The 16,343-nt window shown below is 39.1% G+C and overlaps 1 protein-coding gene across 1 annotated transcript in view; it reads left to right on the top strand.

Annotated features, from left to right (window-relative positions):
- Positions 1–806: 806 nt before the first annotated feature.
- Positions 807–16,343, top strand: part of SEC22A (SEC22 homolog A, vesicle trafficking protein) — a 70,087-nt gene continuing 54,550 nt past the window's right edge. Inside the window, exons 1-2 of the mRNA XM_059391079.1 lie at positions 807–903; positions 8,425–8,625. Of these exons, the coding sequence (XP_059247062.1) occupies positions 8,444–8,625 (182 nt within the window). The 5' untranslated portion in view covers positions 807–903; positions 8,425–8,443. The remainder of the gene's footprint in view (positions 904–8,424; positions 8,626–16,343) is intronic.

Consider the following 16,343-nt stretch of genomic DNA (forward strand, 5'->3'; position numbering starts at 1 on the left):
TACCTTTCAACCACACTGACTTCCTTTCAGTTCCTAGAACCCTCCAAGTTCTTTCATGCCCCCAAGGATCTAACACTTAATGTTATCTTGGCTCGAAACATTTTTTAAGGCTCTTTCACATGCTTGGAATTTAAAAGACACTTCTTCAAAGACATTTTCCCCGATAGTCCAGAATTAATCCATCATCATACCTACTAATTTTCCTTCATAGTACTAACGACAGTTGATAATTATATAATGATTTATGCTTTACCGTCTCTTGCTTCTATTGCCCTTTAGATTTCGTCCAGTGTTACGTTCGTTCTTGTAACCCAATGCCTAACACCGTGCTTTGCACGTGGTAAACAGTCACTGAGTGCTTATTTAACAATGCACGACCTCTGCAAAGGTTGGAAAGGGCCGCAGGGTCTGCATCTGGCATTTCTCTGCCAAGGTTAGGTGCTTCCTCTTTTGCGGTGATAGATGGGGCAAGTCCTTTTCTTACTCACTCAGAGGGGGCATTTCCCCTGCTGCTCGGATAAGTGTTTGCTGTAGGGCCGCGTGAGAGACAAAGTGCCTCTGGATAGAGGCGACAGGCAGGAGAGATTAGCTTTATTTGTGAGAGACAACATTATCAGTAACGGTCAACAGAGGACTTGGTAACATCTCGGCGCAGGTGCGTGAAAAGCTGCCAATCTTTCTTGGATGGGGGCGGGACTACATCGGGCCCCAGGAGGGGGCGGGTCAGCGTGTCCTTCGCACAGAACTTGATTGGTCCGGGAGAGCCGAGGGACGGGGGCGGAGCTTGATCCTGTCTGGCGCCAGCCACGTTAGACGCGGGGCTGCCCCGCAGAAAGGCCACTCCCTGGCCCCACAATGCACTGCGGGTCGCGTCACTCGGAGCGGCGGGTCCCGGCTCGACAGGTACGACCTGACCTCTCGCAGTTCTTATTCTTCCCTTCTTAGGGTCGTTCGAACCCCTAGCAGGCGTTCCCATTGCTCTCCCTGCCAGCCGTCACGGCCCTTACCCTCGCGACTGCAGACCTCCCCCTGGGCAGGAACCCAGCGCGTGCCCTCGGGGCGGGAGCCCGGTGGTTGGAGCCGCCGAGCTCTGGGGAGGTGGGATTGCGGGGGCTTGGTCCCCTTCGACTTGAGGAGTACTGTGAGTGCGCGCGAGCGGCGGTTGCCCCGTGGTTGACCTGTCTTGGGTATGGGGCAGCCCAAGCAGAGGGGTCCGGGGAAGGGGCAGTCTCTGTGGGCTGCCAGCAGCGGGGGGCATTCCCTGGAGCCCAGTTGTTAGAAACACGGTAATCCACCTAGGCTATTTAGGTGGCCCAGAGAGCTTGACGTGGCATTTACTGTTTTTTTAAAGGCAGGGTGGGATTTGAACTAGTGGCTTACTTTGCGTTTTGTGGGGATTTAATGGACATTGAACCCAGTGATTTGGCCGCGTTCGCCATCAGAAACCTTTTAAGGTCCTGTTAATGACACTTTGAGAGCGATATGGCTTAAAGGAGACCTGAGCAATTGGCTCGACAGGTGGAAGAGGGCTCCGGAATTGGAGGCCGAGCTCCAGCATACTTGAATCTCTCTCTGCCAGGGAAAGCAGCTTTGGACTTTTCTCCGCCTTAGTTTCCTGGATCATCCGCTGGGGCTGTTGGAGAGCTTGAGAACCAGTCTCTCCTATGCGTGTACAGCCAAGGCAAAGTCCAGGGCTAGAGTGTCAGAGGGGCGAGATGTGATCCCAGCTAACAGGTGGAGCAGTCATTTTTATAAACTCTGAACTTGCTCACATGCTGACATTATAAGGAGTTGGGCAGTACTTGAAATAGTACCTATACTTTCCATTATTGAAGGTAGTTCAGTATTTGAATTTGACATATGTCTATGCGGTAAATTAGTGGGACATCTGGGCATTTCCTATGTTAAGAATCATGATATCAGTTTAGTGATTTGTGTGTGTGTGTGTGTGTGTGTATGAACTGATTTTTTAAAATCTATATATTTATGTTTAAAAGAAGCACAGGTCTTATCAAAGGGGTGCATGTGACTTTCTGTATACTTGAGTAGGAAGCTTGGAAATGTTGTAAGGCAGTGTCTTATTGGGTGGTTAGATCCCAGGACCCTGGGATCATGACCTGAGCCGAAGGCAGAGGCTTAACCCACTGAGCCACCCAGGTGCCCCTCAGCTAGCATTTTCAATCAAGTGTGCACCACTGTAGTGTTTCCCATGCAAGGTAATTTGAGTGATATGTAGGTGAACATTTAAAAAAATAATTTTCAATTGGCAGTGTCTTATTCCTTAGAATTGCCTGTATTTAAATCTGTCACTTTTGAACTTAGAAATTGAATAAATTGCTTTTCTGAGCTTTAATGTCCTCAAAGATAAAATAGAACTGATAATACCTCTCTCACTGGTTATCAGAAGACTTAAATGAAGTAGTATATAAAGTGCCTAGAAAATAGAGGGCAGCCAATTAATGATAATATTAATAAAAAACAGTATTGTATTTTTGGTATTCAAGGTGATGTTTCAGGTTCTTTATGTATCCCTATCGGGTAGACACTATCACTATTTTTATTTACTTATTTATTTATTTTTAAAGATTTTACTTATTTATTTGCCAGAGAGTGAGATCACAAGTAGGCAGAGAGGCAGGCAGAGAGAGACGTGGAAGCAGGCTCCACGCTGAGCGGAGAGCCTTATGTGGGACTCGATCCCAGGGCCCTGAGATCATAACCTGAACTGAAGGCAGAGGCTTTAACCCACTGAGCCACCCAGGCGCCCCACTATTAGTATTGTTAAAACAATCCTATGAGATATATACTGTTAGTGACCACAATTTACAGGTGCTCAAGTTTACAGTTAGCCAGTTTTTGAACACAGGCCATTTGTTCCAGAGTCCATCCTGTTAACTATTTTACTGTCTCTTAAAATGTAAGGTGGTCTTTTATAATTTCAAAATTAGTAGATAGATAGTTTCTCTATTACTGGGTTCTTACCCATTGTTGCTTTTAGCACAGCGGTGATGTGGTACAAGAAACTTAGGATTAAGTGCTGGTTCTGCTGTGTATTTGCAGTATGACATTGAGGAAAGGACCTTCAATTTCCTCATCATTAAAATGGAGTTAATACCTATCTCACTGTTTGTAAACTGTGAGGTGCTACATAACTGTTGGGGATTGACACATTTGTGCATGTGTTGGGGGCCCTGTTCCTAGTTGTGTTTATAATTACTCCAGAGCCTGAGGTCTTACACATACTGTGTAGTACAAGCAACTTGAAGGCTATTGGTAAGGTGGGGGGCATAGGCAAAGCTGCTAAATAAATTCTGATTTTCTTTGGTACCCTTCCCCTTTTCCTCTTCAAACTGGTTTTCAAGTGTCTTTCTGTTAACATATGGTTGTGCAAAGTCCTTCCTTTTTCTCTCAATCTTGCTCCCACCCTATAATCACAATTAATGTAGCCTTCTCCCCCAGTAACCTCCGTTTCCAATTCCTAGAGATCTCAGCTAGCATTTTTTTTTTTAAAGATTTTATTTATTTATTTGACAGACAGAGATCACAAGTAGGCAGAGAGGCAGTCAGAGAGAGAGGAAGGGAAGCAGGCTCCCCACTGAGCAGAGAGCCCGATGCGGGGCTTGATCCCAGGACCCTGGGATCATGACCTGAGCCGAAGGCAGAGGCTTAACCCACTGAGCCACCCAGGTGCCCCTCAGCTAGCATTTTCAATCAAGTGTGCACCACTGTAGTGTTTCCCATGCAAGGTAATTTGAGTGATATGTAGGTGAACATTTAAAAAAATAATTTTCAAAGAATTTTCACACATACATTTGGATGAAACAACAACATAAAAAATCTCTAATTAGGAGAAAAACTTCTAGCATCTCAAAACTGATTTCACATGGGGCGCCTGGGTGGCTCAGTCAGTTAAGTGTCTGCCTTCTGCCCAGGTCATGATCTCAGGGTCCTAGGATTAAGCCCCCTGTAGGCTCCCTGCTCAGGGGGAACCGCCTTTTCCTTCTCCCTCTGCCACTCCCTCTGCTTCTTCTCTCTCTTGCTCACGTGCTTTCTCTCAAATGAATAAATAAATAAAAATCTTTTAAAAAAAACTGATTTCACAGATATTATTGTTAAGGATAGGGCAAAAAAAAGTCAATTGAAAGACCTATATTAGGTAAATAATAGTACAGGTGAGATGTAGATATGGTAAGACTGCTGAAAATGGGGGCATCTGGGTGGCTGAATTAGGTTAATCAGCTGACTCTTGATTTGGGCTCAGGTTATGATCTCAGGGTCAGGAGATTGAGTCCTGCATCACTCTCTAAGCTCAGCATGGAGTCTGCTTGAGATTCTCTCTCTCTCTCCCCTTGCTTGTTTAAAATAAAATCTTAAAAAAAAATAAAGAATTCTGAAAATGGTACTTGGATGATTTAGGTTTGGGAAACAACTAAAATAAGATATGAGTGGTTAACCCAATATGAAGTGTTTTTATCTTTTATGAAAACATCTTGCTGGAAAGTAGATATAAAGTGTACTTAAGTGTTGGGTTTTATTAATTACTTTTTGAGAAAGTGCCTTCCTGGGGCCCACAGTCAGTACCTGACAAGGTTATGAAGCAGAGGTCAGCATCCCGTTATCCTGGGACTAAATAGTTGCTAAACCATTGGCATAGTGGGAGTTTATTTTCCTCAGGCTCTACATAAATGTTTTCCCAGACTTACCCGGATTTTAATTTAGCAGTTCCTTTAGCAGTTGCTATTGAGGAAAGAATATACAGGTCAGTACTCAGATTCCCTGTGAGTTTTCTGCCGTCAAAAGACATAATTTTTTTTTTTTTTTCAGTGTTAAAGGTGAGGGAAAATGAATCATGGCCTAAAAATGTATCTGTGGCCCTGATAAAACTACTATTGCTCCTGAATCTTTCCATGCAAATGTTAACCTCTTGATTTCCTCAGTTCCCATCACGTCTTTCTTGGTTTTCCCAACCACCACCGTGCCTAGACTCTAAGGGTATTCTAACCCTAGCTTGGCCTTTATGGGGACAGATGCCTTTTTCTACTGGCATAGTCCAGATGATATTGGAGTGAGAGAGAGAGAGTGTGTGTGTGTTTAAGAAACTGCATTAAGAATCCAAGGTAGAAACAGAAAAGAAAGGTGGTAGTAGTTGTTAGAGGAGAGATTGCTTATCCTAAAGTGACTCAAGTCCATCTACAACTTATTCAAGCCTGGCAGTGTTCACTGGGCAGTCATAACAGTTTTGTTTGCTAGCTCACTGGTTTGGATATTAGGTCCAATGACTCTGGGAGGAGGAAATTTAACTTTTTCTCCGAGGAGTTTTATCTACTGACAGAGGCAATTTTCCAACAACTTTTTAAGAATCTTGACAAGGATTGTCAGTGCTTTGTTGTGCTTTTGGTTACAAGCCTAAATGTATTAGGAATATCTGAAATGCGAGTTTGTCTAACTATAGTTTTCCAGTTAATTGGTGGGTGACACAACTTGTGTTTGCTCTTTTCATCTGAATTTCTTTAATTCTGGATTGATGGTTCTTGAGGGTAGGAACTGTGTAATCCTGATGTCTCCCATAGTCCCTGGCGTATAGTACCTACTCAGTAGATGTTTGTTAAATGAATGGAACTTACAGTTTGGGATTTGTTTCTCCGTATATGTTATAGGAAATATGAATCATATTTTTCAGTTTTTAATTCATAAAAAAAGAGTAACTGAAGATTACATGAAAATTGGCACTCTGTAATAAAGATTATTCCTAATATTTCTGTTGCTACCCTAGAAAGATCAGGCATGAAAGAATGCAGCCTACTTCTAAATTCTAAGAATGTGGGTGCTTGGAAACTATAGGTCACAACTCTTGCCCTCATGGTAATTCCCAGAGTAGTCATTGTGTTGCAGTAAACTTCAGGAAGAAAAAATTTTATATTTAAATAATGAATGCCTAAGGGTTCAAAGACATTTTCCTACTTTCTTATACTTAGGCTAAATCTCATAATTATGGTTTAATAATTAAATAAGCCATAGTAATAGTTTTTAAAAGGGGTTTGTTGTTTGGATATTGTCCCTTGAAGATTCCCAGCTTTCTCTTGCTATTGCTTTTGGAAGAGAAAAGAAACTGATTGAATAGAAAAAAAAAAGTGATTTGAATATGTCATGTTGGTTTTCTTTAGAAGATCCCATTATGGTAAAGAATAAATTAATTCCTGTTGGTTTTTTTTTTCTTTTTTTAAATGAACGGAGGAGAAAAATAGTATTGACCTGTTAATACCTAACTATTCCTTTAATTTCCTCATGACAAAAGGAAAAGGGAGAGTATATTTAATGCATTAACTTTGTTGTTTGGGTTAATTTTTCATGTCAGTTACCATCATGAGTAGACAGATTGCAACTTTACACGGCAATGAAAACAACAAACTATAGTACTGATTTCCAAAGTTGGTACCAGTTGTTTTTCTTTGGCATTTTTTGATATATAATAAACTCAGTTTTTTACATTTGGAATGCGATACTATTGAGCTATCTGAACAGGACAGGTGAAGATTTAGTCTTTGAGATACAATATCTTGAAAAAAGCCTATGAAATTGTTTTGAAAATTTTCAATTTTCACCATTTTCCCTACTGCTAGTGAGGCAGTATTTAGTGACATTCTTCTCTAAGACCTGGCAAGAAAGAGTTATCACTTAGTTTCAGACCGTGAACATGTTTTAAGTTAGTGTTTTTCAAAGTGTCCGTAGACATTTTGCATAGGAATTACTGGGAATTTGTTAAAAATGGAAGTATCTCAAGCTCTACCTTATAGTCAGTGGATCAGAATTTGGGGGAGGGGGAGGTTCAGAAATCTGCATATCTAACCAAACTTCCAATGGTTTTTATACAAGCTAAAATTTGAGCAACATTGTATAGTTTTTAGTGAAGTTTCTGATTACCTGATTTCTTTCAGACCTAGCCTATGAAGTCCTTTTATCTATTTTTGTGAAGCTTGATCAGAATATAATAAAAGAAGCATTATGGTTTATTTTTTGGTAATAAGCAGTACTGGGAACAGTACTTAAACCAGTATTCCTTTAGCTTTAAGACTTATTAAAAGTAGGGGCACCTGGGTGGCTCAGTGAGTTAAAGCCTCTGCCTTAGGCTCAGGTCATGATCTCAGGGTCCTGGGATCGAGCCCTGCATCGGGCTCTCTGCTCAGCAGGGAGCCTGCTTCCTCCTCTCTCTCTGCCTGCTTCTCTGCCTACTTGTGATCTCTGTCAAATAAATAAAGACTTACTAAAAGTAATTTTTTTGTTTTTTGAAGATGTATTTATTTATTTTAGAGTGTGTGCATCAGTGGGGAGAGGGGTAGAGAGAGAATCCCAAGCAGCTTCCTCCCTGCTCAGTGGGAAGCCTGACACGGGGCTCAATTTCAAGACCCTGAGATCATGACCTGAGTGAAAATCAGAGTTGGAGCCCCAACTAACAGAGCGGTATGGGCACCCCAATTAAACTTTTTTTCTGTTTACAAAAGTAATATATGCCCACTGTGGAATATTATGAAAATTTAGGAAATTAAAAAATAATAATCACCCTAATACTACTTTCTAGAGATAAGCATTATTATAATTGTGGCATATTTCCTTTTGATATCTATTTCTCCATTTATCTCCCCTTTCTTCTCTTTGGCTTTACAGTAAACATTTGCAGTTTTTATCCTGCTTTTTTTCTGATTTATATGTAAGCATTTTACTACATTATTGAACTTTTTCATAAACATAACTGTTCTTCATTATATTCAATCATAGTATACTATGATTTATTTAACCATTCTCCTGTTGTTGGATGTCTAGATCGTTTTTGGATATTTCTGTGAAAGAATGCCTTTCTGTTTAACATTTTGTCTGAATCTGATTACTTCCCTTAGGGTAGGGTTATATATTTATATTGCTATCGTGGTTGAAGGGCATCAATATTTTTAAACTCTGTTGAATATTGCCAAATTATTTTGAGAATGGTGTTTATTCCAATATTTACTTCTGCAAATACTTACAAAAATGCCAGAAAAAAGCAAGTATTATTTTTAAAAGTTTTTAAAAAAAATATTTATTTACTTTAGAGAGAGAGGGGTATGGGCACACTGGAGGAGAGGCAGAGGGGGAAGGAAAGGGACAAGCAAACCCCACCCTGAATGCAGAGGCTGACGTCGGGCTGGATATCAGGACCCTAAGATCATGACCTAAGTTGAAATCAAGAGCAGGTAACTCAACCGACTGAGCCATCCAGGTGCCCCAACAGTTACTATTTTTTAAAGGCCAATTTGTTAAGCAAAGTGTAGTATGTCGTTGTTTTAATTAGTGAATCTTTGGTTATTAGTGAGTTGAACATTTTTGCACCATTTATCAGATTGGGCTTTCATTTTTTTTTTTTATCTAACCCAATTATTTGTTTTGTTTTAGGTCTCCTCTGCTGGTTGAAATGTCCATGATTTTATCTGCATCAGTCATTCGTGTCAGAGATGGGCTGCCACTTTCTGCTTCTACTGACTATGAACAAGGCACAGGTGTGCAGGAGTGCAGAAAGTATTTTAAAATGCTCTCAAAGAAACTTGCTCAGCTTCCTGATAGATGTACACTGAAAACTGGACATTATAACATTAAGTAAGACTTCATTTTGCTCCATTAGAATCATTTGCGTAGTGGTTGCCAGTTGCATGAAATTTAAGTGGTTGCTGTAAAACGTAGTGATTGCTTAGTTTAGAAAAGTGTTCAAGTCAAGAATCATGTGGTTCTGAACTTAAACTAAACAGTAGTCATCCTGTCATTGCCCTTTTTGCATTTTCTCTGTGTTTATATCTGCTTTAGAAATTTTTATAGTTTTGGAGATCGCAGGTATTTTATCTTTTAAGTTGGTCACTAGGTAGTTATTGGTGTTCTTACATACCCAGGCAAACTGTCTTGGGAAATATAAAAATTGTACATGATACCTGCCCTCAAAGAATTTAAGTTTACATATAGTGAGAGAGGCTAGCACATCTCTATTTATTGTATATAAAGTAACACTGGGTGATGGGGTAGAGTGACTTTATAATAGTTCAGGGACTCTCTAAAAGGGTGATATTTGAGCAGAGACCCTAAAAGATGGGGGGACAGGTATTCAGGTGAAGGATGCTGTGGATGAAGAGCAGGGCAGAGTAACAGCCAGTGCAGAAGATCTTTGATACTGATGAAGGGATGGAAAGAAAACCAGAGATGCTAGAGCATTTTGGATGATTAATAGAGTGGCAGAAGGGGAGGTCAGAAAGCTAAGAATGGGACAGGTTATGTAGAGCCTTCTTTTTTTTTTTTTTTTTTAAAGATTTTATTTATTTATTTGACAGAGAGAAATCACAAGTAGGCAGAGAGGCAGGCAGAGAGAGAGAGAGGAGGAGGAAGCAGGCTCCCTGCTGAGCAGAGAGCCCGATGCGGGACTCGATCCCAGGACCCTGAGATCATGACCTGAGCCGAAGGCAGCGGCTTAACCACTGAGCCACCCAGGCGCCCCTATGTAGAGCCTTCTAAGCTGTGATACAGAGTTTGGATTGAGTCTAATGTATAGGAAACCATTGGAGAGTTTTATTTATTTATTTTTTTTTTTAAATTTTTTTTTTAAAATATTTTATTTATTTATTTGACAGACAGAGATCACAAGTAGGCAGAGAGGCAGGCAGAGAGAGAAGTGGAAGCAGGCTCCCTGCTGAGCAGAGAGCCCGATGTGGGGCTCGATCCCAGGACCCTGGGATCATGACCTGAGCCGAAAGCAGAAGCTTTAACCCACTGAGCCACCCAGGCGCCCCCCATTGGAGAGTTTTAAACTGGAGAGTTACATAGTGTGATTTTGGCTTTGAGCAGATCATCCTGGCTGCTGTGTGAAGAATGGGCCCTATGGGAAAAAGAGTAGAAGCAGAGAGATCATTTAGTAGACTCTTAAAGAAGTTCAGGTAGAGGTGATGCTGAGAACTTGAATGAAAGTGAGAATGATGAAAGGTGTTTGGATTTGGGGAATAACACCAACAAATCTTCTTAACGGATAGTAGTGGCATGTGAGGGAAAGAGAATAATCGAGTTACCTCTAGATTTTTGGCCTAGAGAATGTTCATAATTACTTGGCTAATGGGGTTGAAATGAGTAAGGTTGGAGATATGTGTTTCATTGATAAAAATCAAGAGTTCTGTTTGAACATGTTAAGTCTGAGATGCACATTAGACATTTAGGAGGCACAGTCAGGTGGGCAGCTGGATGTGTAAGTCTGGAGACTAGTGGAAAAGGACCAATACTGAGATATAGATTTGGGGGTCAGCCTTATAGTTTATAATTGAAACTATGGGAAAAGATAAGGACTCCCCCTCCCCTGGAGAGCATATGCATAAAACAATTAACTTTTGAGCAGTTTGACATAGATTTTGCATACAGAAGGATATATGAGGACAAGATTCAGAAGGGATATAATTAGGAGAAGGGCTTCGTTATTGGGATGATACATGAGCCATGTCCTGAAGAATTCATAAGATTTGGCTAAGACAGAGGAGAGAGCATTCCAATTTTAGAGAGGAGAGGCAGAATTATTAAAGAATGACTTGGCCTTGGGGGTGTATTCACCTGTTTGGCCTGGTATAGTGAATGGTGATTTAGGGATAGTTATGGAAATGTGAGATAAATAGTGTGGGGCCTGATCCTGGGTTTCTCGGCAAGTTCCGACTTAGTGATGTCACTATGATGTAATAGGTTATAAGAAGCTGTTACTGCAGGTTTGAGAGAAGTGACTTGCTAAAAAACAATGCTGAGGCAGTGAAATGTAAGATGGAATGGAAAGTCTGAGAGAGATTAACTTATAATTAGGGCCTGACCTAATAAGATGCAAAAGAAAATGCCGGTCACAAAGACACGTCAAAAGAAGGAGTAGGTAAGCCTGGTAAGATGGAATGCCAGAGATGAAGAGATGGAATACCGGAGATGACTGAAGCCTTGGAATTGGACAGAATGAGCTTTTTGGGAAGGGTTGCTTATGGGAGTGAGGAAGAAGAGATAGATAACTAAGCACTATTTTGAGTATTTTACTTGAGCTTGTGACTAGGCAGCCCACTTGAGCTGGGTTAGAGATTTTGGAATCATTCACATAGAAGTTGAAGCTCTGAGAGTAGAAATGCCCACTGAGTTTCTGAGAGGCCCAAATAGAACCTTAGGGAAATGTCCATAATTACTTAGATCAGCGAGGTAATGGTAAGGTAGTGAGCTTTTATCTTAAACTGGGCTCTTAAAGGGTTTAACTGGGATATGTAGGGGTATGATGGTTAAAATATATCTAAAATAATGTCTAACCTATTTCTGTTTTATGGAGAAAAACTTGTAAATTTTAATATTCCATTTAATAGGCACTTTTAGAACCCTTGGTCATTATTCTGAGTATCAGTTGCTATTGTATGGTACTGTAGACCTTTATGTCAACATTACAGAAGATTGTTTAAACATATATTAATTCTGATGGATATTCTGGACTTGAAAGAACAAATTTTTTTGCAAATATTTTTCTTCCTCTCTCTTATTTTCTTAAGAGTATCATGTAGTAAGATTTTAACACACTTCCAATTCTGTTTAATTGGTTTTAATTCTAGATTATGTATTATTTCTTTATACCCCATCTTATTCCACAAATGATGTGAGGCAATTAGAAAAAAAAAAAAGAGCACAGGAAAGAGAATCAAATGAAAGTAGAGATAGAGATAGGAGAATAATAAACTGAAGTAACATTTCCTTCTGGATATACAGACTACATAGTCCACATTCATTTGTTGGAAAAGGACTTGGCAGTGTTGCTCTGAGCATCTTCATGGCCAAAACAAAGGAAGATAATGAATCATTCACCAGGACTCGGTGTTCATTGGATACAAACTTTGCTCTTCATGTTCTTGAGACCTGATATACTTAAAGAGGGACAGCATTTGGGTAGCATTCTTCCAACAGCCATAACAATGAGCTTTTTATTATTTTTCTTATAATATTCCCTAGTATAAGCAAATGACATGATACAAAAAAGCAATTTTATGAGACAAGTTTAGGAGTGTGATGAATCAGCAGTGGTTTGATCTAGCCTGATCTAAGAATACAATTTAGAAATGTCTAAAGGAATAAATAGATTACATGGCCTTTGGAACCACACATAGAAAAGCCTCTATGGATGTTATTTTTGTAACGAAGTTTTTAAAAAGGTTTGAACAAGAGAAGTTTCAGTTCTAGTTCCGGACAAGAACCTGGACTTTATTTGTTTACTATCATTGATTAGAGGACTTGTTGATTGTTTCCTATTTTATTGAGGTTTTCATGTTGTTTGACAATACATTTAGACTGAATTATAAAGTCACCATAAAATTGGGAGTTTATATGTTACCTGAGTTATTTAAAGTTCTCTTGTGACACCTATTTTTCTAGCTGTCCATATGCTTGCCAGATAAAACTCACAGATTTGCAGGCGTAGCATCATAGCACAGTCTGGAACTGGCACCAGGCTGCCTGTCTGCCTTGTTGAAGCCTGGCTTAGAGCCTCCTTCTTTTGAGTCACCTTCTTCCTTGCTATTACTGTTTCATTTCTCTTATGATCACACTCCTTACACAGATTGCCTATAGAACTTGTTTTTTGTTTTATCATTTATATTTTTCTTATTTTACATTTAATTTTAAATTTTTGTATCCTTTCTCTATAGTTAAGTCACTGAGATACTTGATCTGTTCTGGCTTATAAATGATTCCTCATCTCTTAACTTTGTGGATTTCAAATTTCTGTAAAAATTCAGGTGTTCTTTGCAGAATACCCCTGAGAACCAAAACAGAGTAGCTAGGTGTGTAGTTATATGCTAAATCAGATGGTACCTCACAGTAGATTCTAGTTGAATAGGTAGAGTTTGAGAAAAAAAATTGGAATAATGTTTTAAAATTAAGAAAACTCTGGGGTGCCTGGGTGGCTCAGTTGGTTAAAGTGTCTAGATCTTGGTTCCAGCTCAGGTCATGATCTCGCCAGTTGTGGGATTGAGCCCCACATCAGGCTTTGTGCTCAGCAGGCAGTCTGTTTGAGATTCTCTTCCTCTGCTCTTCCCCCTGCTCCTGCATGCACACTCTTACTATCTCTCTCAAATAAATAAATCTTTAAAAAAATATTTTTAGAAAACTAGAAAAATAAAATTGGGAAAATTAGTTTAATCCCCCCAGCCCCCACATGTGTTGATGTACTTCATCAGATTGTAGTGGCTGAATACTTGAATTTGGCTAATGGAGCCCATTCTGTGGAGCTTAGGCTGGCACAATGCCTTGCACAGAAGATACTAACTGCTAAATGAGGGATGGCTGTTTTGGGAGTATGGTAGTGTTCAGAGTAGCATGGAGTTACGTCTTCATTTTCAGTTTGGGTGTTTGGGGGGTGCATAATCTAGTTTTGTGATTTCTTCTCTTCTTATACTTGAATCCTTGAACAACATGGGTTTAAACCACATGGGTCCATTTATAAGATAATTCTTTTCAGTAAATATAGTGTAATACTATAAGTGTATTTTCTCCTTATGATTTTTTAAATAACATTTTCTTTTCCTTAGCTTACTTAGTTGTATGAATACAGTATATAATATACAAAATAATTGTTGATTGTGTTATTGGTAAGGCTTTCAGTCAACAGTAGGCTATTAGTCAAGTTTTTGGGAAGTCAAAAGTTATGCTGATTTTTGACTGTGCAGGATACTCACATCCCTAACCACATTATTGTTTAAGGGTCAACTGTCATAGTGATGGTACAGTTCTCTCTAGGTAAAGCTTTAAGGAATTTATCTGTTTCATAAGTTGAAGAATACTTTCCTTAAATTGTCATAAATGTTTAATATATAAACATGTCAGAGCTTAGGAAACAATGATGACTAAAGCAATATTTATGAACCATATGAAATTAAGTTGTGTCCTATGAGAAAAGATGTGTGAGGATTACTCCTGTCCGTGATAAAAGGACAATAGACATACCTAACATATATATATATAGCCATCTGTAGCTGAGTAATTCTGCATGGCATCTGAGATCATCTCTGTCTTTAAGGTAGGGGAATGTTGAAAACTCACTGACTTCAACCCTAAAGCCTTCTGGAAGAGGAGATAAAGTTGTATTCTGTTCTGTAAAATTTAGTCAAGTATTTATTGAGCTTCTGCTTTATGTAGGTACTTTTGTGTAGATACTGCTGGGCTGTATAATTATATGTACACAATATACTCAACAAATTAGTATATAAATAGGTGAAGGAATGATGTAATCTTTGTACTCATTTATTCACTAATTTATTGAGCGTTTATTTTATACTAGACACCAACTATTCTGGTTGCTAAGAATACAGTGGTAAGCTGTGTAGAAATTATCTCTGCTCCAATGGAGCCTATAGGTATTAGTGAAAGACATTAGAACAAATAAACATAAATATATAATTACAAATTGGCTTAATTATATGAAGAAAAATAGCAACCACTGTGATATAACAACCATAAGGGTGGGATCAATTTTTATTTTATTTCTTTTACTATTTATTTATTTATTTATTTATTTTAGAGAGAGTATGAGCAAGTAGGGGGTGGGGCAAAGGGAGAAGGATTGAATCTCAAGCAGACTCCCCACTGGTCATGGAGCCTGACGCAGGGCTCAGTTCTGCAGCCCTTGAGATCATAACCTGAGCCAAAGTCATGAGTCTGATGCTCAGTGTACTGAGCCACCCAGGTGCCCCGGAGCGGGATCCATTTAGATTGTGTGCTCTGGGAGGAACTTTAACTCCAAGAAGGATGAATAGGATTAGCCAGATCAGAATTAGAGCATGGTAGAGATGGGTTTGGGTTGGAGCATTGCAAGTGAGGAAGACTGAATTCGTGAAGTTTCTCAGATTGGAAGTTGGAGGACTGGGAGTACATTGGTATCCTTCGGATCTGAAATAACACTAGTGTGGCTAGAATGCAGAGAGGGAGGAGTAGAGTTGCACAAGAAGTAGAGGAGTTGGCAGAGCTTCTTGAATATCCTGATACAAGGTCCCAAATCCTGAGGTTTCATTACTGTTAATTAGAAGGAAAATATAGAGACTGATTTGTGGCTTGAAAAAGTGGGGGGAAACTGTTGATGAATTAGCACATAATTGGTTTATCTAGATCATGGGGAAGTTGAGTGTTATGTTGGGAAAGAATGTGGGCTTTGAAGTTAGAACTAAGTTTGACCCTGCTCTGCTTCGTAATGGTGTTTGTGGCCCTGGTAAGCTACTGAACATCCCTGAGCCTCCCTTCTGTCATCTGTAAAATGGAGATAGTAGTGCCCTTTTATCGTGAGAATGAAATTAAATAAAATATATACACAAAGCACTTAGCAGAGGGTTTCATTCAAACTAAATGGTCAGTAAACTGTACCTGCTGCTGTTACTCCTCCTCCTCGTCAAGGCAGAAGGACAGCAGCCAGATTGTCTGTGAAAGGTGAGCTAAATGAATCTAATGGACAGGCTAATAATGCATGCACAAACCGGCATGCCTGTAGTGACTTTAGACTATTTCATATGAGGAATTCTCCGTGAAAGGATGGGAGTCTTTGAGTTTGTTCTTGTGATAGTTGAAAGCCAGAAGTTTTTTGATAACAGAAGGCTTGTATGTACTGTGGAAAACTGGCTTTGCATTTCAAAGAAAGACAATAGCATAAGACTAAATTCACTATGAAAAGCCATAATATTATAGAGTACTTTATGGCCTTTTCAGAGAATATCACATAATTATAGTAAACTAAAGTCTTTGAAAGAAAGACTCTCTGAAAATGCTGACATATAATCTTAAAAACACAGGCTTCTCTTTATTTCACAAATAATTCTCTAGTTAACTAAGTGCAAGCAAGAGAAACTGGGATAAACTGTCGTGTATGTGTCTGTGGTTCACTTTATATTAATATGGAAATACAAATAACACAAAAACTTGTCCGAGTTCAAAAGCTTCTGTCATATTTTTAGAGGATAATAAAACAATTCCTAGGTAGCTACTTGGGTGTTTGGAGTGTAAGGTAAGCAGTCACCAATTGTTTTATTCCCCAGGTTACTCGGGGGGTATGTTTGAATGCTAATGACATGTCAAAGAATTTTTGTAATAATAGTGAAGATTTTTTGGGAAGAGAAAATTGCCTGAGAAAAACAAACATACTTTGCCCTTTGATTTAGTTATTAATTTCATAGAAAAATGCAATATGTATGGCTAAACTTTTTTGACTGTGATTCATAAGAAGAGATATATATATTTTTTAAATTTTTAAAAAAGATTTTATTTATTTTTCAGAGAGAGAGAGAGAATAAGCAGGGGGAGCTGCA

Source organism: Mustela nigripes, chromosome 2, assembly GCF_022355385.1.
Source record: "Mustela nigripes isolate SB6536 chromosome 2, MUSNIG.SB6536, whole genome shotgun sequence".
NCBI lineage: Eukaryota > Metazoa > Chordata > Mammalia > Carnivora > Mustelidae > Mustela > Mustela nigripes.